At 36.1% G+C, this 22059-nt stretch overlaps 1 protein-coding gene across 2 annotated transcripts in view; it reads right to left on the reverse strand.

Moving 5' to 3' along the window:
- Positions 1 to 275: 275 nt before the first annotated feature.
- Positions 276 to 22059, reverse strand: part of Pkn2 (protein kinase N2) — a 122076-nt gene continuing 100292 nt past the window's right edge. The window contains exons 16-22 of one of the 2 annotated variants that reach the window (XM_013024713.1): positions 14805 to 14981; positions 11962 to 12024; positions 8443 to 8519; positions 6976 to 7118; positions 5665 to 5772; positions 2894 to 2974; positions 276 to 2799 (exon numbers count right to left, since the gene is read on the reverse strand). In XM_013024713.1, coding sequence (XP_012880167.1) covers positions 2596 to 2799; positions 2894 to 2974; positions 5665 to 5772; positions 6976 to 7118; positions 8443 to 8519; positions 11962 to 12024; positions 14805 to 14981 — 853 coding nt within the window. In that variant the 3' untranslated portion in view covers positions 276 to 2595. Of the gene's footprint in view, positions 2800 to 2893; positions 2975 to 5664; positions 5773 to 6975; positions 7119 to 8442; positions 8520 to 11961; positions 12025 to 14804; positions 14982 to 22059 lie in introns of those variants that run through there. The other variant, XM_013024714.1, reaches the window with a different exon arrangement.

Here is a 22059-nt window from a genome sequence, read left to right on the forward strand (position 1 = left end):
GAACATTGAATATTTTACATTTTTATCATATTCCATTTGCAATTTTTAAGTAAGACTAAAAAAATTGCACTGTTCTGTGTCTATTGATTGTGAACCATCCATAAATATTTACTGAATGAAAGGACTATTGACTATACAGAAGTAAAATATGAATTTCCCCACTTTTTCTCAGTAGATAATATGTTTTGAATTGTTATGTGTTTATACTTCCCCAGCCCCAAAAGTACTAGCTAAAAGGTTGCTTTTTTATAAAAAGATCTTGAACACAATAAAGCTAATAAATACTTTAATTACTAGTAAATTTTTAGAAGGAAATAATAATTAAAACCAAAGTTATATATTTCAATCTATTTAAACTTTAATTTGTGCATTTGTGGTAATTTATGACTGCAAAACACTTTTTTCTTAGAATGACATAAAAAGGCACATTTCATTTGGATGCATAGTGTACCAATCTAAAATATTCTAATATCCTTACAAAGTGCTGAGCAGTCACATACATGTATAGTAATACCAAAATATATTTACATTCTTAAAATTTTCAGTATCACTAAAATATATATATATATTTAAAACTACAGAAAAAATTAGTGCTTTCTTTAGCTTAATTATGTGAATATATCCCACCCTCTAATTTTTTAGTGATTGACTTCAATTAAAAAATTTCTGTACATTGTGTAGTTATAAAACGCTGTCAGTTTTTAATGTTAAAAGTCCACTTTAGACATTGCTTTGTATGCATAATTCAGAACCAGCAAAGGTGAACAAACTGTACCTCAAAAGTATTTAGTGTTTCATTTTAATTTGTATTAACACTGTTAAACTAAAGCCATACAATTACACTAAATTCCTTATTATCTTTTCCAAGGAAATTAGCTGGCATTTTAAAGTAACTTTAAACAACATATTATTATTTTTATAAATTTGTCTCCCAAAGGATCTTGGGTAATAATCAATTTAGAAGGCATTATCTCTGCACACTTAATTGTTCTCAGAGCAGAGTAAAAACATGCCAATATAACCTAGAAAGGCTTAAATATATAAAAATATTTTAAGCTTACCTCTTAATAAATCAGTATATGTTCAGGTTTTTCTCCGTATTTAAACAGTTTTAAAGAGATGAGCTCACTGTAATTTGTTAATTCAGTATAGTTAGTTACCAACTTGATATTCCTGAGGTATAATGACTGTAACATGCTAATAAACATAGGATTAAAGATGCTATTACTGAACTGGGGAAAACAAATGAAATCCTAGACTAGAAGGGGAACCAAAGTAAATTGATCACTCCCCCAATTCTAGGCAAGAGAAAAAGTCATGATTTACAAAAGGACAGCCAATAAGGGTAATTAAAAAACCACAAATCTATCTACTGAAAAGTTGTAAAAAGTATGTGATCAAATTGTTTTTGAGACTTTTGAGGTACAGCTTTAGTGTTATAATATTTTTTTATAAAATATAGACTGTTTTATCAAAAATACTTATACATTCTGTTACAATATATTGCTTTTGCCCTCAGTAACTGCCAATATAAAACCTGGATCCAGTGGCCCAAAAATGTACAAATGCACTTAATATAAATGCTGTAGTTTGAGGTGTCTGCTTGGCCACTGTACAAAAGTGATGAAGTAGTGAAATTAAATAAGCCTACAACACAGAATACATTACAACCTGTACAGATACATGTTCACAGCATGTATGTATACAAAGAAACCAAAATATAGTTCCCTTCTACAGCAGACACAGAATAAGATGACCTAGGGTGATATTTGTAGAATGCATATCAAAAAAGGGATATTCAGGGTCACTGATTTTGGAAAATGACTGGACATACTTGGTGTTTACACTTTGAGATGAGTATCACATACAATATATTGGTTCTCTTTCTTAATATTTTAAGTAAATGCTGATATTCCAGTCTGTCAGCATCTTTAATAAAAAATTATTTGGCAAGTAGCTTTGTTTGAAAGCTCTGTTACATAGTTGGTAAAGATAAGGCAAATAAAATTTTTTCTCCTGATAAATGTAGAAAAGTTACAAAAGATAACAATTCATTGTGTTTTTCAAAAAGATCAAGCCATCAAAGGTGTATAAACTGTCACTATATTTTGTTATTATAGTAATTTCTTTAAAAAATTAAGAGCATTGCCTTAGACAATCATATTTTATGTGAATCATAATAGCATTCCAAACACTACTTCTTCCATTCTAAAAAAAAAGAAAATTAATATTCCTTTCACTTAAGGCAGGCTTATGGCAATGATAGGGAGAGACTGTGAAAGAGCGTCTGTTCTTCTTTTTAAGAGTAATGATCCAAAAGTATTTATTTGTAAAGGATTTTCAAGACCAATTTTCATTCAGCCTAAATGCCATGAAACTCTTTGCAGTGCTCAGATTCATGTTGAAAACACTATGAAGCCTGTTTTCAAGAAATTATTAAAATAGTACTTTTGCACAAATCTTCATGTGTTTTCTGAAAACAAAACAAACCCATAGAAGCTGTTGGTGGCACAGAGAGCAAAAGAAGGGACGCTATTTGTTAGAGGTCTTCTTCTGAGTTAAGCCAGTCTGCTTGTTTTCACAGTGTCCAGGAACTTAACACCAATCAGCAATGTAGTCGAAATCTCTGAACATTTCTTGTTCCTCTTCCGAAAGTATCCTTGGTTCTCGAGGTGGAGTAAGAATAGGTGCTTCTGAGGTAAATTCATCATCAAAATTACTAACATCTTCCCGGCCTCTGATGGTAGGTACAAATGGAGGCTTGACTTTTTTGTCTATTAGGGCATTCCAATCAACTAGCTGTATTACAAAACACAAAATGACCAGGCTTACTACTTGTAATTGTGCTAGAGAGATCCACATATATATTTACATAAAAATCTTGAATTCTTACCCGAAAAAATGGGTGCTTTTTTACATCCTCTGCATCCTTCTCACCGGCTCCAAGGCGCCTTTCTGGATTTCTTCTTAACAGCTAGTATAGCAAAACAAAAAAAACAGTTAAAACCATTAAAATAAAATAAACTTCATTGACAGAATCCTTATAGCTTTCAAAAAATTAGGTAGTTTTTGTTTCTATTTGTCTAAACAATGCAGCAAGTATGAACTAAAAAGCTTTCAAACATCTATTGGGAAATTGTGTCCAATCTGAAATCATTAAGTTTACTTTTATTATACTTTATTTTACTCTTTACTTCTCATTACAATATTTGAAAGGAGTAATAACAAGTTCTTTGCCCTTGAAGAGGTTTCTTTTATTCACTGATTTCCTTCTGTCACTCTCTCTCTCTCTCTCTTCTTCATTATTCTATGTAATACGGTGCATTTATTGGTTTACATATATTAAACTGTTAAATCATCTTTGTATTGATGGAATGAAACCAACTTAACTAAATCAAGGTGTGTGATCTTTTCAATGAGCTACTCAATTTGAGTTACAAATGGTTCCTGATTTAATTTTTCTTTTTTTAAAAATTTAGTGCTGTCAGCTGGGTGCTGGTGGCTCATGCCTCTAATCCTAGCTACTCAGGGAGGATGAGATCTGAGGATCATAGTTCAAAGCCAACCTGGGCAGGAAAGGCCAAGAGACTTTTTTTTGTCAGTTGCGAGGCTTGAACTCTGGGCCTGAGCGCTGTCCTTCAGCTCTTCTTCAGATCAAGACTAGCGCTCTACCACTTGAGCTATGGCGCTCTACCACTTGAGCTACGGTGCCACATCTGGTTTTCGGGGTGGTTTATTGGAGATAAGAGTTTACAGACTTTCCTGCCCGGGCTGGCTTTGAACTGCTATCCTCAGATCTCAGCCTCCTGAATAGCAAGGATTATAGGCGTGAGCCCGGAGCCCAGCCCAAGAGATTCTTATCTAATAAACCACTCAGAAAACCAGAAGTGGTGCTGTGGCTCAAGTGGCTGAACACTAGCCTTGTGCTGAAGAGCAGAGGGACAGTGCCCAGGTCAAGCCCCACAACCGAAAAAAAAAATGGTGCTGTTATATTGAAAATGAACTATATACTTTGTGTGTGTGGGGGGGGGGCGGTTATGGAGAGGAGAAACTGGGAGAGTGAGGGAAGGGGTGACATTGTCCAAAAAGAAATGTATTCTTTACCTTACTTATGTAACTGTAACCCCTCCGTACATCACCTTTGTAATAATAATTTTAAAATGTTAAAAAAACATTGGTGCTGGTAGTGGGTCTTGAACTCAGGGCTTATGTTCTCTTAATCAGCTTTTGCAGGTGGCTGTTTACCACTTGACCTGTGTCTATGTATGTCAAAGAGACTAGTCTATATTTGTCTTTTATGGATGTACATTTGTCCAGTTTTAGAACAAGTTAATACTGGTTCCATGTGACCACTAGGGTACAATTCTTTTTTTTTAATCGTAATGTTTTCTATTTATTAAAGAAATTAAAATATTAAAGGTTTATGTAACATACAAAGCAACGTTTTCTCACATTCTTCAGTAAGATTTGAGTATCCGAACTGATAGTTAAATTTTTTTTGTTATCTCCTCCTTTATTTGCCCCCTACCATCACTTCCCTCCCCACCTCCCCAACTCCTCTGTCCCCCCACCCCCGACATTCTAAAATTTGTTTTCAATATAGTGTCCTGTACATCTCATCGTCACAATGGGTCAGCCTGCATCCTAATTTAAGCGTTCTGCAATGCCCCTTCCCCTCCCTAAATTACAAAAATATATATAGAAGGTGCAGAGCACTAGCATCAAATCCAGTGAAAACAGGGGTTATACCATGGGGGAAGAACATACAATAGAAACAAAAGAATCATATAGTGTATTGTAAGTACATTAAAAAAAAAAACACTAGCAAGAAAGAGAAGAAAAAAAAAAACCCAAAACTCTTGTGTCTCTGTCTTGGGGTACATTTTGGTTAACATTATTTCATATAGTCATATGTACATACCCTTTGATCTACTCTGCTTGTCCTAGACATGTACTAGTCACATGGGACCTATGTTTCTTTGGGCCTGGTTTACTTCACCTAATATGATTTTTTCCAAGTCTTTCCATTTCCTAACAAAAGAGACAATGTCATTTTTTCTGACGGAGGCATACAATTTCTGTGTGTATGTGTGTGTGTGTGTGTGTATCACATTTTCTTGATCTATTCATCTACTGAGGGGCATCTGGGTTGGTTCCATATCTTAGCTATGGTAAATGATGCTGTGATAAACATGGTTGTGCTGGTAGCTTTGGTATGACCTTGTTTGTGATCCTTTGGGTAAATACCCAAAAGTGGAATTGCTGCGTCATAAGGGAGCTAGCTTATGTGGAGTCTTTTGAGGAACCTCCACACTGCTTTCCAGAGTGGTTGAACAAGTTTACACTCCCACCAATGCAGTAGGTTTCCCTTTTGGCCACATCCCCTCCAGTATCTGTTGTTATTAGATTTCTTGATTATAGCCATTCTAGCTTGGGTGAGGTGGAATCTCAGTGTTGTCTTGATTTGCATTTCTTTTATGGCTAGAGAGGCTGAGCATTTCTTCATGTGTCTATTGGCCATTCTTATTTCCTCTTTAGAGAAGTATCTTTTTAAGTCTTTACCCATTTGTTAATCAGGCAGTTGTTTCTTTGAGGATCTTGTTGTTGGGGGATTTAGTTAGGGTACAATTCAGCTAAAAAAATTAGCTTAAATTTAGTTCTTACCCTTCTCATTATGGAAATGGCTTCTGTAGATAAGAATCTTGGATACCTTACTTCATCATTTACAATACTGTCGAAGACTTCCTCTTCATCATCACCGGGAAAAGGAGACTAAGAAGAAATATTTTGGGGTAAGTTAAAATAATTTTTGTTGTTGTTGATGCTGGTTGTGGACCTTGAATGCTGGGCCTGTGTGCTGTCCCCCTAAGCTTCTCTTGCTCAAGGTTAGCATTCTCCCACTTGAACCACACCACCACTTCCAGCGTTTTCTGTGATTAAATGGAGATGAAAGTCCCATGGACTTTCCTTCCTGGCCTGGCTATGAACTGTGATCCTCAGATCTCAGCCTCTGAATAGCTAGGATTACAAGCATGAGCCACTAGCACCCAGCAAAATTATTTTTATTCAAAGTATTTTTAATACAATAAAAATGTTATCTCTTCAAGGTACAATTAAGATTCAAGACATGAAAAAAAAACAAAACCAACCTAGTAGAGTAACAACCAAAAAGTATTATAAGAGGTCAAAAAGGTTATGTATCTATTTCCCAAAGGCTATATATTCTTACTGAAATCTTTATATTTTATAGAATCACAGATTTTTACTGAATTCCATTCCATTTTATTATACTTATCCCATTTTATTTCAATCACTTACTCATCTACCTGGCTATATTTTAAAACTGTCTATTGGACAGTGGGGAATATTTATATACATGCTTTGTTTTCGAAGTCAATAGCAAGCTAGATTATAGACAGTGATTGCACTAAGTGGCACCTATTGCTATTGAAAGGAGTTCAGAAAGCACACATTACTATGTATATTTAATGTTCCAAATTCAATAGCCAGGGCACTTAAAAATTATAACTAAGCTGGGTGCCATGGCTCACATCTATAATCCTAGCTACCCAGGAGACAGATCTGAGGATCAGGATTTGGAGCCAGCCTTGAGAAACAAGTCCAACAGATTCTTATCTCCAATTAACTAGTAAACAGCCAGGTGTGGCTCATGTGATAGATAGAGTGTAGCCTTGACTGAAAAAGCTAGTCTCCTACAATTTTCCTAAAGACTTGATCAGATACCTCAATATAAACAACTGTTTTCAAAGCATTTAAAATATATTACATAGATAACATAAAAATGTAACATAAACTAGTACAGATGCCATAGGAGAACCAACTATTAGCTTATTACAAACCTTTCAAAAGGTAACTTCACTTATGCAGAAGACATATGGGGTGGCTTTATATATGACATGCTTTGTTCTTTCAATCATCTTTCTCTTCCCCTCTTCCCTCTTCCCAACTGCTTACCTCACCTACGAGCATTTCATATATAAGTACACCAAGGCCCCACCAATCTACAGCCCTTGTATATGATGTTTCTGTTAATACTTCTGGGGCAAGGAATTCAGGAGTGCCACAAAATGTGCTTGTTCTATCTCCATATCCCATTCCTGAAAAAGATAATATTTCAATTATGTATTTGCAAAGAAAAACTAGCATGAAAATTAGATGCTATACTTATGAAGCAGAATTAAAGTTGTTATGCATGGAGATCAAATGCAGACATACAAAAGACTTTTTAAAACAAGTGTAAAGGAAACTGTGTAGCAATGCATCGGAATCTTATGTTGAAAAACTAGCAATGAAGAGCAATGAGATTTTTTTTTTTGGTTGGTCGTGGGGACTGAACTCTGGACCTGGGTACTGTCTCTCAGCTCTTCAGCTCAAGGCTAGTGTCCTACCACTTGAGCAACAGCACCACTTCCAGCTTTTTTCTGCTTATGTGATGCTGAGGAATTGAACCCAGGCAAGCACTCTACCACTGAGCCAACTTCCCTGCCTGAGCAATGAGATTTTAAGAAACAAAAACATTCATAACAGTAAGTGTCCAATACCGAGAAATCCAATTAAAAAAAATTTTAGTGGGTGCAGTAATTAGGTCAGTGAATACATGGTGACACACATTAACAAGGTTCATTCATGCATTGTGCTACTTATTTTTGAACATTTACTAAATATGGTACCAAGCACTGTTCTATGTGCTATTGGAACAAAACTGATTAAAGAGCTATTAATGTAGAGAAGGATGAGAGAGAATGTTCATTACAATTAAATGTAAAGGTGAGTAAATCTTACTTGTAGCATATTGAATATTATGTTGCATATTAATCTGCAATAGTACTCCTGAACAGGAAGGACTATATTCATTTTATAGATGAAGAAATGGATGCAAAGATTCAAAGCAAGCTTTTCAAAGACATACAAGTGAGTGGAATAGCCAATTTTGAAACTTAAAAAGATGGTTTTATGTGTAAGCCCATCAACTTTAATTATGCTTTGTTATGTGAAATCTGATTCAGATTTCCTCAGCTTATTTATTTACTTTTGAGTGTACAGAAAACATTCTTGTGATAGTTACATATCTACAGATTTTCCAATTTAAATGTTAATAGTTCTAAAAAGCTGGAGAAAAGTTATTAGGCTTATGAAATTTGCTCTTAAGAGCCCAAGGAAAGTAAACAATTTGGTGCTTAAAACTTTAACTTTTAAGTGACAAAAGTATTAGTCATAAAAGAGAATCTTATTCTTAAGTTATGATTTCTGAAAGCCTAATTTGTATCCATAAAGTCTTGGTGTATAAATTAGGTTATAGGAAAATTAGTTATTTTATGAAGAATAAAAATAAAAAATACGTTGTTTCCACACATAAATCTGAAAACTACCAAAGTACAAAGGAAATATACTTTATTAAAAGAAACCTTAAAAACCAATTACCTTCTTTGCAAAGACCAAAATCAGCAATTTTCACAAAGCCCTCTGTATCGAGCAACAAGTTATCCAATTTCAAATCTCTGTTCAAGATGGAAACATTAAAAAATGAAACAATTCAGATCACATAGTAAAATAAAAATCAACAGGAACCTAATTTTCTCTTTACTAAGAAAAAAATCTTCCAAGTTATAATTTGATATTTAAATGCTGTATCACATTATGTTTTTATCTTTTTATCAAATTTATTGCCCTATAATAATATGGTTTCTATGTTACTTCGTTATATAGAAAAGAATGTATTTTTCAAAGAAATGTCTTGTCTTTTTCAATATATATATTAAAGAAAGGTTTCAAGTACCTTTAACTCATCTATTTCTAATTTATTATTTGTGATCATCTGATATAGCCCAACACTGTAGGTTTTCAATATACCATCATAAGGAAGAATTAAGCCAACAGTATAAACAAGCTACCAGAAAAGAGTCCCTCCTTGTACCTCCTGCTTCTGCCCAAGGTACAGGGAATGAGTTCAGTGCCTTGAGCTTGCCAAGAAGACATTCTACCACTTGAGTCAAGCATCCAGTCTTCTTTCTTTTTGTAAGGTGATTTTTGAGGTAGGGTCTTGATTTTTTTTATGCCCCAAACAATTCTGGGCTTTTCCTCCACTGTCTAGTACATCTAGAGATTCAGATGGACTTCTACATAAACCTTTCTTTAGTGACAGTGCCAGGGCTTGAACTCAAGGCCTGGCATTGTCAAAGCTTTTGTGTTCAAGGTTAGCACTCTACCACTTCCATTTTTTTCCACTTTCAACTTTCTTAGGTACTTAATTGGAGATAAGAGTCTCATGAAGGGCCGGGAATGTGGCTTAGTGGTAGAGTGCTTGCCTAACATGCATGAAGCCCTGGGTTTGATTCCTCAGTACTACATAAACAAAAAAACCTGGAAGTGGCGCTGTGGCTCAAGTGGTAGAGTGCTAGCCTTGAGCAAAAAAAGAAGTTCAAGGACAATGCCCAGAACCTGAGTTCAAGCCCAGGACTGCTCCCCCACCTGCTCCCTCTCCCCCACCCCCATCTCATGGATTTTCCTGCCCAGGCTGGCTTCAAACTGTGATCCTTAGATCTCAGCCTCCTGAGCAGCCAGGATTACAGGTGTGAGGCACTGGAGCCCATTCCTGCTTCATAAACTTCTGTTAATGGTCTGTCCTCAAACCATAACCACCTGCCTCCCACCCCTGCATCTCTGCCTCCCAAGCTAGGATTATAGGCAGGCTTTCTACCACTTGAGCCATGCCTCCTGAACAGAGGGAACACTTAACTTTCCAAAAGAATAATTTGGGAAAAAAGAAAAAGCTGAGTACAAAGTAAGCCAGTTGAAATATTTCATCCTTTAAGCTAAACAGAATCATGAGGAAATCCTCATCTTGAGAACATTATTAATTGGTACTGGTTTTTCCATAATTTGCTTTCTCTTGAGCAGTATTATTCAATCTAATATTTTGTCAGATGTAGAGCAGGGCTATTCAAAGTGTGTTAGAAACTAGTTACTGGGCTATGCACTATTTGTTATGATATGCAATTTAATAAAGAGCTATGCCAGTATTAAAATTGATTATGTCAGCAATAAATTTTAAATTCAAATGATAGCAAGAAGACTGTGTGTGTATGTGTGTGGGCGGGGATGAGGGGGGGTTAAGAGACTGGGCACTGCTGTCTTTTAGCTTTCTCACTCAAGTCTGGTACTCTACACTTGAGTCATTAACTCCACTTCTAACTCTTTGATGATTAACTGTGGTAAGAGTTTCACAGACTTTGCTGGTAGCCTTAGTGTGGTCTAGTTTGTGGTCATTTGGGTAAATGCCTCAGATCTCAACCTCCTATGTAACTAAGATTACAAAACATTTTGGATACAGTCTGTGAGTGTATCTGTATACTTGAGACCAAACCACAGCAAGTGTTCTGCCACTGAGTTCCACACTTGGCTCTAGAGACTTCTTACCAAAATAAGTATTATGGTAGTTTGCACTCTGGCATAAGCTACTTATCACATGAGGAGCATCTCAAGTAGTATAGAGAGATTTTCTACAGTGGATTGTTTACATGCAAAACATTCTCTAAAATGAATATTGTTAATGAACTCTGTCATCATAGGTAAACTCCACATTTCACTGTTTTTAACTGTACATACTTTTTGTCCTGGGGACTGAACCAAGGACATTGCACTTGCTAGGCAAGTGCTTTGCAACTACTGCTGCATTGGTTCACCCTTTGTCCCACCATTTCTGTGATTACCCTTCCCTTCCCCAAATCAGATACACTCATATATAAGACAAAGGGTACAGAAATAAAAAACACTGACAACAGGAAATAAACCAAAGGAGAAAGAAAAAGAAATAACAAAACAGCACACTAGAAAAACCTCGTTTCCATGTCTTAGAGGTCATTTTGATAAACATTGTTTTATATGTTCATGTGCACATAGTTATTGAGCTATTGTGATCCTCTGCTAAGAATATCCTAGACATGTTCTAGTTATTACAAATGAGGGAAGCCATGCATCCTACGTTTCTGCAGGTCTGGTTTACTTTGCTTACTAAAATTTTTTTCCAAGTCTTTCCATTTCCTTACAAATGGGGCAATGTCATTCTTTCTGATGGAAGCATAGAATTCCATTGTGTGAATATACCACATTTTCTCGATCCATTCATTTACTGAAGGGCATCTAGATTGATTCCAATCTTAGCTATGATAAATAATGCTGTAATAAACATGGTTGTGCTGGTAGCCTTAGTGTGGTCTAGTTTGTGGTCATTTGGTTAAATGCCCAGGAGTGGGACTGCTGGGTCATAATCTCCCAAAACAAATCGCCAAAGAACCAACAATTCCATTAATAAGTGGGCTAAAGACTTAAAGAGAGACTTCTCTGAACAAGAAATAAGAATGACCCATAGACACATAAGAGATGTTCAACATCTTTGGCCACAAAAGAAATGCAAATCAAAACAACACTGAGATTCCATCTCACCCCAGTTAGAATGGTTATTATCAAGAAAACTAATAACAAATGCTGGAAGGGATGTGGTCAAAAGGGAATGCTACTACACAGTTGGTGGCAATGTAAACTTGTACAATCAAGCACTCTGGAAAGCAGTATGGAGGTTCCTTAAAAGACTATGACCCTATGACCCAGCACTCTTACTCTGGGCATTTACCTAATTTTACTATTTTTAATTAGGCAACACGCAGAAGATAAAAAACAAAGAAATTCATTCTGAATTATTATATTGGTCATATATCTTGCAATGATGGGGCTTAACTTTTTAAATTTCAAATAGTTGCACAACAGAGTTTAAATTTCACATGTCCATTTATTTTTGTAATGCATCTTGATGAGTGTTATGCCTTCATCATTAGAGCTCACTTATTACATGAAGGAGAAAACTAAGAAAATTTCCTTTTCAATTATCTTTAATTCTATTTAACACCAAAGGAAACTAGTAAAAACAATAAAGACTTTACTTACCTGTACACAATTTTGTGTTCATGTAAATATTGCAACCCAAGAACTACACATGCAGCATAAAATCTGTTTGAAGAATTAAATCAAAATAAGTTTAATAAAGTTCACCGCACTTGAATCCTTGTTTATATTTTTATACTTCAAAGGATAACTCTGTGGTTAATTAAATCTATAAATATTTACTTAGTCCTATATACAATGCATTATCTAGGTATTAGGGGGTGAAACTTTCAAAAGGGTGGATGAAAAGTACAGTCTTGATAATGGAACCCATTAAATTTGCCTGGTAGATTCACTGAGGAGCTTAGAGAAGACATGGTATAGTGCTGTGATGGGAACTACAATGTGTCATGAGAATGGAAAAACAGAGTCAAAATTAGAAGTTTCACTAGGGAAACATAAGGTGTTCCGTAAGAAAGAAAATAACAGAGGAGAGAATGGCAAAACATGTTTGACGACTAATAGTGAATTTGGTGTGGTTAAAAGGATGGATATAGAGGGAAGAAGACAGACTGGATGCAGGATCTTCAATGTCTTATCATAGATACTGAAGCTTCTTTAGTGATAGGGAATCAAACTATATTAATCAGGAGAGAACTATCACACTTATGTGAGCATACTCTAATAGCAGTGTAAATGCTGGGAGTAGAAATAGGTAGAAATTAAGGAGAAACAGAACAAATTTTACGCGTTTGTGACAGTATGGATGAAAGATATATGACAAGAACATCCAATGTAGTAGGAACAAAGAACTTAAGAAAAGATTAGAAATTAAAAAAAAAACTGGCATGATAGGATAGGGTGCTTCATTAGGTAGTCAGGAAGAGCAGGAGGAGGAAGTGGTAAGAGCTAAAGATGACTGTTTTGCTCTTGAATAAGGGTACTACTGAGTTTATGGTTTTTCAGTTTTAGCAATATTAGAGTTCGAGCTCAGGGCCTTGTGCTTGCTAGCCAGGCATTCTACAAGTCCAGCCATGCCTCCAGTCCCTTCTCCTTTAGTAATTGTAACAGGATCTTCCCGTTTATGTCCAGGGCAGCTTAAATCATGGTGCTCCTTTTTATGCTTCCCATAGTAGCTAGGGCAATAGGCCCATGCTACTACTTAGCTTTTTATTGGTTGAGAGGGGGTCTTGCAAATATTTTTCCCAGACTAGCTTAAACTGCAGTTCTCCCTATCTCAACCCCCAAAGTAGCTAGGATTATAGGTGTGAGCTATTGAACCTGGCTTGAGTTTGTATTTAGTATTATTATTTGGGTATATTTTGGAGACAGAATAAATTGTACTTGCGAATGGATGTTGCGGATGAGGAGAACAGAGGACCATGAATAACCCACTGTATTTTGGTTTGAACAATACATAGATAGTATTGCTGTTGAAAATATGAAGACTAGGGGCTGGGAAGGTGGCTCAGTGGTAGAGCGCTTGCCTTGCATGCCTGAGGCCCTGGGTTCGATTTCTCAGCACCACATAAGCAAAAAGAAAAGAAAGCCGGAAGAGGCACTGTGGCTCAAGTGGTAGAGCGCTAGCCTTGAGCTGAAGAGCTGAGGGATGGTGCCCAGACACAGAGTTCAGGCCCCACGACCGGACCCCCTCCTCCCCCCCCCCCAAAAAAAGAAAAAGAAAATATGAAGACTACACGAATAGCAGGGCTTGGAAATGTTAGGTAAAGCAGGGAAGAAATGGCAAAAAAACAGGGGTTCCAAAGTTTGAGATTATGAGATTCTTTTTATCCTTACAAATGGAAAAAAAGAACTGAAATTATAAATTTGGTAAATAGCAGGTAGGATTGTAGCTCTTAAGACTAGTTCCCTAGATTCAAATCCTACCTCTAGCATACAAGAACTTTAAAATTGAGAATAAGAAAAATAATAGACTGTACATGTATCTGTATTGTGGATACATTAATTTTAATCTCAATTGTTTACTATTACATTTTATATATTGATTAAACAAAAATTTAAAATACTATGAAATTTTACAGGTACTAAGGGAGTTTACAGTAAAAAGTCTGCTTTCTACCTTTTTTTGGAAGCAATATTTATACAGGTTGAATTTATCCCTATACCAAAACTCCAAAATATAAAAGGATCCAAAATCTCTAATGTTTGAGCACCAACAGATACTCAAAAAGGTTTGGAATCAGGCATGGTGATATATGCCTGTAATTATAGTACTCACAAGTCTGACATAAGAGTTTTGTAAATTTCAGGCAAGTCCGGGTTGCACATTAAGATTGAGCCAAACATGGCTACATAGAAAGACACTGTTTTCAAAATGTTTTGGATTTTTTTATACGTTCAATCAGTAAAGTCTTTTCAAATTTCAAAATCTGAAAAAACTTCAAAAACCTGTAATACTTTCAGTCCCAGCCATTTTGGACAAGATATCCATCTACACCAGTACCCTTTATGTTCTTTTGGAGATAGGGTAAGGACAAGACACCAAATATTGACATATGCTCTTTTAAAAGGTAAACATAAATATTCTATATAATTATCTAATACAAATTCCTTAGTACTTTTTTTTAAACTATGAATTGAATATAATTTTTAAGGTAATAGTCCTGGGATGTCATTCTCTTAGAGGGGAAAAATCTAATAGTTAAAAAGAAAAAATATATTAAAATGAATCTAAGTTGTACATTCAAATCATCATATATGACTTAGATTAAGTCATGAGATTTTCAATATGGACAACCAAGTTAATAAACAGAAAAAGTATATGGCAAATAATACATAGTGACTCATTTTCCTTTCAGAAAAACTTTTGTCATAGAGAGTCTTTTTATCCCAGAAAGAAATCAGTCATGGAAAAATCTCAGATGAATTGTCTAAAGCATACTCACACAGCTCTTGGTTCAGAAAAGACATCAGTATGAATGTGCATCATTAGGTCCCCACCGGCAGCATATTCCATTACAAAGCAAACATGCTCTTTGGTTTGGAAACATGCAAAAAGGTTCACCAAAAAGGGATGCCTTACACTATTCACAGTTTCAAAAATTCTTTTTTCACACATCAGGCTGTAAAAGAAAATATTGTAAAATGAATATTTTAAAACAATTCTAGGTGAAAATTTCATTATAAATCACTGAACCTAAAAATGAACAGAACTTTTAATTAGTATAATTTCAAAATGATAAATTATAAAATTATTAAAGTGTGTGTTGAAATATATGCTCTGAAAACTGTCTTCTCGAATGAAGTACAATGTATTAATAGAAACTAAATTATGCATAGTATGACAAAGGTTGTAGGGTTCACCTTAGTAGTACCAAAGAAACACAACTAAATGTTGAGTTCATTTTAAAAATGAAAAAGAATTATATTTGTATAAGACTTCATAGAAGGAGTATAGCATTTTCAATGCTTTATTAATATAGTGTTTTCCAGGTTATAAACTAAACATCTGTTTAATACTAAATACTGAAAAGAAACACAGCTATTACGATAGTGTAATTTGTTAAAAAAGAAATTCAGTCAAGGATTATGATAAATTGATCACTCTTACTTTGCAGGAAGTGCCACATTCTATATGATTTCCTACTTAATTTTATTTCATTTTATTCGATTATTTTATGCAGCACTGGGGTTTGAACTCAAGAGTTTCTTACTTGCTAGGTAGACACTCTCCCATTTAAGCCTCATCTTTGACCTTCTGTTCATTTTGTTTTGTCAGTGTCTCCTGTTTTTGCTTCAGATTAAATTCTCCATCCTCCTACCTGTTGCTTTCTAAATACTGAGATAACAGTCAAGTGTGAACCAGACCTGACTTACTGACTGAGATGGATCAAAGTTTTTTGCCCGAGCTACTCTTGGAACTTGATCCTTTCAATCTGTTCCTCCCAAGTAGCCTGGAACTAAAGATGTGTGCTACTGTATCCTACATTAATTAATTACTTTTAAGACAGAGTCACAGTATGTACATGTAGCTCCAGGTAAGACCCGAAACTCACTAGGTAGCCCAGGACGGCCTTTAACTCATGATCCTCTGCTTCAGCCTCCTGAATCCTGGCATTGCAGGTATAAGCCACCACATTCAAACCTATATTAAAAGTATGACAAGGCTGGGTGCTGGAACCTCACACCTGTAACCTTAGGAACTCAGAAGTCTAAGATCTGAGGGTTGTGGTTCAAAGTCAGCCCTGACAGGAAGTCTGTGAGACTCTTATCTCCAATTAACTACTAAAAAAAAAACCTGGAAGTAGAGCTTCAGCTGATGTAGTAGATAGAATGCTGGCCTTCAGAAAAAAAAAATCTCAGAGACAGCTTGTAGGTCCTGAGCTCAAGTCCTAGGAAAACTTACATTGCATTCTTCTCAAAAATTGTGTCAATTATCTAATCTTATTTAAAACTTTAGTATCTTTTATCTGCCTGAAACAGCACAAATGTAATTTCTCTTAAAAAGAAATATCTAAGATCCATCTGTACACATAATATCTGACTTGAGTGTCTAAATGGCTTATTTAAGTCAAAATATCTAGCCTCTTCTATTGACAAATTTAATGTGTTTATGTCTTGTTTCCCTAAGTAACTAGTTTCATCTTAACAATTCTGGAAAACTTCCTTCAGTGTTCACACCTTCGATAGAAATGATAGAAAATTTTTAGTCAGCAGAAAACATTTCCCCTAAGGCTAAAAACCTCAGAATTACACCAGACAGACTTGTCACCTATTAATTTGTTCTACAATACAAAAACGTATCTCCAGTTTTACTGGGTTTAATATGAACTTGTAAGAACAGAGAGCTGGGTGGGCAGGATTAACAATAACGTGGGTGGTGGGAGATACGATTTAGAGCAAGTGCTCATGCAACGGGTAAACGACCTATGTATGATTTTTGTACATGGATTACTCTGGCTTTGAGACATGATTTATGTTCACTTAAAAAAGAGATTGATTTGAAAGTATCTATGATCTATGTAAAGGACAACTTTCAAAGTAAAACAATCCAAACTACAGAAAGAAAATTTAGACTCTGTCATTAAAGATTATTAAGTATTCTAGAAATATCTACTAAACAAATAGGCAAACACATAGAAAAGGATTCTCTGTGTGTAAATGCTAGTCATACTTACTCAATAAGATGAATCATAAGGATGGCAAGTTTGAGGCCAGCCTGGACTTAAATAACAACACTCTATACCAAAACAAACAAAAATAATACTAACACACAATCACATCAAACTCAATGGGTCTACTAAAATATGAGCTAGAATGTAAATATAAAGGCTTTTGTTCATTTACAATTACTTTAGTTTGGATTATTTTCTATTTATATTTGCAAGTAATATTTTACTTAAAAAAAAAAAAAAAAGCTTTGATTCAAAGCCAGCCTGGGCAGAAAATTCCTTGACATTCTTAGCTACAATTAACCACCAAAAAGCTGGCTGTGGCTCAAGTGGCAGAGTGCTAGTTTTAAGGAAAAACTCAGGTACGGTGCCCAGGCCCTCAGTTCAAGACCCATCACACACACACACACCACACACACCACACACACACACACACACACACACACACACTCTCTCTCTCTCTCTCTCTCCTCCTCTCCCTCCTTCCCCTCCCCCCTCCTCTCACTCTAGTCAGCTGGTTATAGTAGCAAATTCTTGAAAATCACTGCACCAAGGAGGCTGAGGCAAGAGGATGGAGAATTCAACATCAGCCTGAGTTGCATAGCAAGATATAGTCTCAAACAAACAAACAAAAACTAATCCCTAAAAGATCAGGGTTTTTGATTTTACCTTAAAAAATAATAAATCTTTACCATTCCTCTTCTTTTTTTTGTGCTGAAGCCTGAACTCAGGGCCTCTCACTATTGCTTAACTTCTTTTAACATTGGTGCTATACCACTTGATCCACACCTCCTCAAGTTTAAAAAAAAAAAACAAGAAAACTCTTTCTCATATTCTTCAGTTACAGAAACAATAAACGAGGTCTTCCTATCTAAAACTATCCAGAAAGGATTTTGCTGAATAGTTATAAAATATTCTGAGTGCCATAATGAATGCTGATAATTATTTTTTTGTGTATATAAGGAAAGATTAAAGCTAACCTTTGATGTCACTTTCAGTTTATTTATATATGGAATAACAGAAGGTTCAAATAGTTTTTCCTTTTCTGGAAGAAAAGGTTTAATCCAGATTTGTAAATAGCAGCTTAAATGGTTTGTGTTGTTCTTTAACAGGAAATCGGTTGGCGGTTGAGCACTGCTAACCCCCAAAACCTAATTCCAAAATGTTAAAAAATATATACAATAGACTTTGAGAATAGATGTGATGCCACAAATCTTAATAGTTCAAAGTACACATTGTACAAAATGCACACTAACTCTTAAAAACAGTTATATTAAATTACCTTCTGGCTTTGTATATGAAGTTTATATGGAACATGAATGTTATATGCATTTGCAACTGCATTGCATTCCTGTGATATCTCTGTGTATATGCAGATATTCCAAAATCAAAAATACTTTGGTTCCCAAACAAGATAAGGGTTATAGTTCACCTTATATTACTGTCAATCCTGATGATTTATACAGTTTTTTACTACATTTTTACTATGTAGTACAAAGTCTTCCTAAAAGAACAGATGCATAATAATAACTATCAAGCTAGCTATGATTTACATCCCCATAATACCAACTCTTATGAGGAGGAGGCAGCAGAACAATTTTGAGTTTGGAGTCAGTCCGGATACAAAGTATGACCTTATTGTAAAAAACTGAAACCAACAAAAAGTCGAAAACAATACTATCATGAAAAATGGAAAAGAAGTCTAGGTCAGAGGATGGGGCTTGAGCCAGAATGTGGCTATTGTCTCTACTAAAAATGAATCCAGGCTTTAGAAATAAGTTGATAAATGACTGCAGTTTTCAATGGCCACAATTCCTAGTGACACAGAAATAAAACAATGTCAAGTTGACACCTCTCTCCCTCTGCAAAAAGACCCAGGAAAACAGAAAGATTCAAGATGGAGAAATAAAACTCCCTCTTGGAGCAATATGAGATAGGCAGGAAAATGAATCATTTAAAATTTCTAGCATTTCTGGAGAAAAGCAAGAAAAAGAATTTTTTAAATAGATTTCACAGGGTCTCACTATGTAGCTTAGGCTGGTTTTGAACTCAAGACCTTTTATGCCAAGGATTACAGGAGTGTCACCACACATAGTAACCTATTGCAACTCTGAAAACCACTGACAGGTTGGACAAAAAGCACTAAATGTAGCAATTTAAGTCAGTAAAACATACACACACATGCAAAAAATCAGGACTAGAAAAGTTAGTATTTTAATACTTTAGGTCAGTATTTTAGGATTCATTTCCTTATATGGATCCCAGCATTATAAGAAAAATACTACTGAATACTGTATCAATGAAAGCCTGTGTAACAAGGTACTTTATACAATAAAGTACATATTAAAATTTTTTTCTTATCTTTTTTATGGGCCCTGATAGGTGACCCTGCATCCTTCACAATGGCATAGAACATGAAATACTGATATGCAGGCAAGTGACAGTTTGGTCAAGCCAGCTCACTTGGTCTGTGATTCAGGAACCAGAAAGATGTTCTCATGCTGTATTCAAAGGTTTTAAGTGTCTCTGCTGAGATAGTACTTTCAACCCACTCTCACAGTTACTCATTTTGAAGTGTGCTCTCATTTCTGTGTTTGAAAGATCCATTCTTTTTACCCCCTTAGTGTGATACTGAGTCAGCCCTGACCCTGAATGTGCCAAACAATATATGGAGCCCAGAAGCAGGCTTGCTGGAATATTGGTGATGAACCTGGTCCCAGCCTACCAGAAAGGCTCTCTCTTCTCTGTTGGAAACTTCCTCCATAATTACAGAAGTGGGGGACAATGGAGCAAGTGCTGGATATTCTGTTTAAAAAGTGAGTGTTCCTCTTTAAACCCAGAGCTGCTCAGCCCCTTCTGGCTGAGTTGTAGAATACTTAATGCCTCTCTGAACCTGTTCATTTCATTGGAATATTCTCACTGGTGCTTAGCATGAGAAAAAGAAGTACACACCCTGACTAGTTCCTTAGTACTGGCCTGCCCAGGACATTTCCCTCAGAAGTTACTGGAGTCTCAGAAGTCTGCTTACTGAGAGGCTAAGATTATAGCTATGAGCCCATCCAGTGCCTATCCACAGTGAGAATTTTGGAGAATTGTGTTTCATAAACTTCTAGAAGTGGGTTGTGAAGATCAACTTGCTCCCAGTGTTCTCCTCCTTCTTCCCAACATGCAAGTCTGCAGAGAGTGGTCCTGCCAGAAACGGGCTATGCGAGGCTCAGGATGAGGAGGAGGGCAGGCTGTCACTGTTCTTGTCACCAATCTGCCCACAGCACCCTTTGTCCCATCTTCACTATGTGGATGGACTTCTACCCTAATGATTTCTGTGAATGTAAGAACTGAGACACCATAAAAGAACTTAGGCACTATGCCATACTCCACATACCCTCCTCAGACCTGCTACTCTGCCTACATTCTTCTTGATGAGCTGGAGGAGCTGGTGAAGAATGAGACCAAGAAAAAAAGGAAGAAGTCTTTGTGTAGGCACCTCAGAGCTTGTAAATAGGGATGGAGCCTGGGTATCTAGGGATGATCCTGATTGGCCAGAAGCCCCTATTACCACCCAGCTTGGCAAAATGTCTTTTTATGATATTCTCTGCCAGGCAATGTTGTCTTTTTGAAAGTACCTGCGCATAGCCACTCCTCAGAAGAACCCTAACTTCTCATCAGTGTTCTGTCCAAACTCAAATTCTACAGCTTCCTCCATTAGATCCTCATGGAAGTTTAATCCCACCTTAACTTCCAGAGTCCTCTCTAAAAATTCTTTACCTATTTCTATTCTCAGGTTTCGGCTACCATATAGCAGCTTCTCCTGACATCCAGATAAAGAACACAACGGGAATGTCAGGGATAGTGATGGATGGAGATCTGGAGCCATCACTGGACTCCACAAAGCATGTGCACATAGAGGAGTTGGTTCAATTTGTAGAAAGACCCAAAAAGGTTTTGAGTTGTGTGGACATCCCGCTGGTTTTGAACCCCACATGTGACACAGATGAACCTGCAGGTACCCCGGACAAAAAAGATGATAATACATAATGTCTTCCCCTGACTTTTCAGCCGGCGTAGGTCAGCTCTGAGTGAGTCAAATCAGCATTTCTCTTGGTGTGTTGGATAAAGTAGCACCCGTGGGGCTAATGGAAAATATCCCCAGTCTATGTTCAGGAGAACCAATAATTGAGGCCCAAAAGGTAGATTCAGTTGAGGAAAGTGAATCTGTCCTGCTTCAGGAAAACCAGTCTCCAGTTAAGGTATCAGAATCTGCCCCTCTCTCAACTCAGGAAGAAAATCCAGTCTTTAATGAGGAGGTATATCCCTTTCAGGACTCCGAGGTACAATTTATTACTTAAGACAACTTAGAGGCTGATCTAGGCTTAGAGATTCCCTCCCCACTCCCTGGGAAAATCGTTTTTTTTTTTTTTTTCCCTGATTGTTGTGAGATGTTCATTCTATTTATTCTTCTAAGTTTCATTCTATTTATTCTTCTAAGTTTATTAAAATGTCAGTGTTTATATTATGTTGTACAATTCACAAATGCTAAATCTGGGTTTTTTTCCACCTACAATCTTATGCCCCAGACACATGGCTCCTGAGTGGGGGAAAACACAGAGTGACCTAGAGCTGTACAAGAGAACCTATTGGATATATAGGAACTGTTAAATGCATAGGGACTGACAAGGAATCCAGGCCATGAATTCATGGAGTGAGACAAGGATGCTATAAAGGGTCTAGATCGTAGTAGACCAGATATCCTAGTAAGGTGTTCTGTCAATTGGGGCAAATGCCAGAGTAAATTTAATATGTGTAACTCTTCCAATAGTGAGTTCAAGTCTGTATACACATCCATCATGCTTTGTGCAAATATTTATGAAAATTTCACTTCAAATAACATCAAAAATCTACTTTGGGGAGAAAATATGTATAGTGAAAAATAAAAGCCATCTTCAGTAGAAGAAAGGTTTACATAGATGGACAAAGACTTGCCATGTGTGATGGCCCATCTCACTAATTTTAGCTTCAATAATGGCTCATT

This window comes from Dipodomys ordii, unplaced genomic scaffold, assembly GCF_000151885.1.
Source record: "Dipodomys ordii isolate 6190 unplaced genomic scaffold, Dord_2.0 Scaffold78, whole genome shotgun sequence".
Classification (NCBI taxonomy): domain Eukaryota; kingdom Metazoa; phylum Chordata; class Mammalia; order Rodentia; family Heteromyidae; genus Dipodomys; species Dipodomys ordii.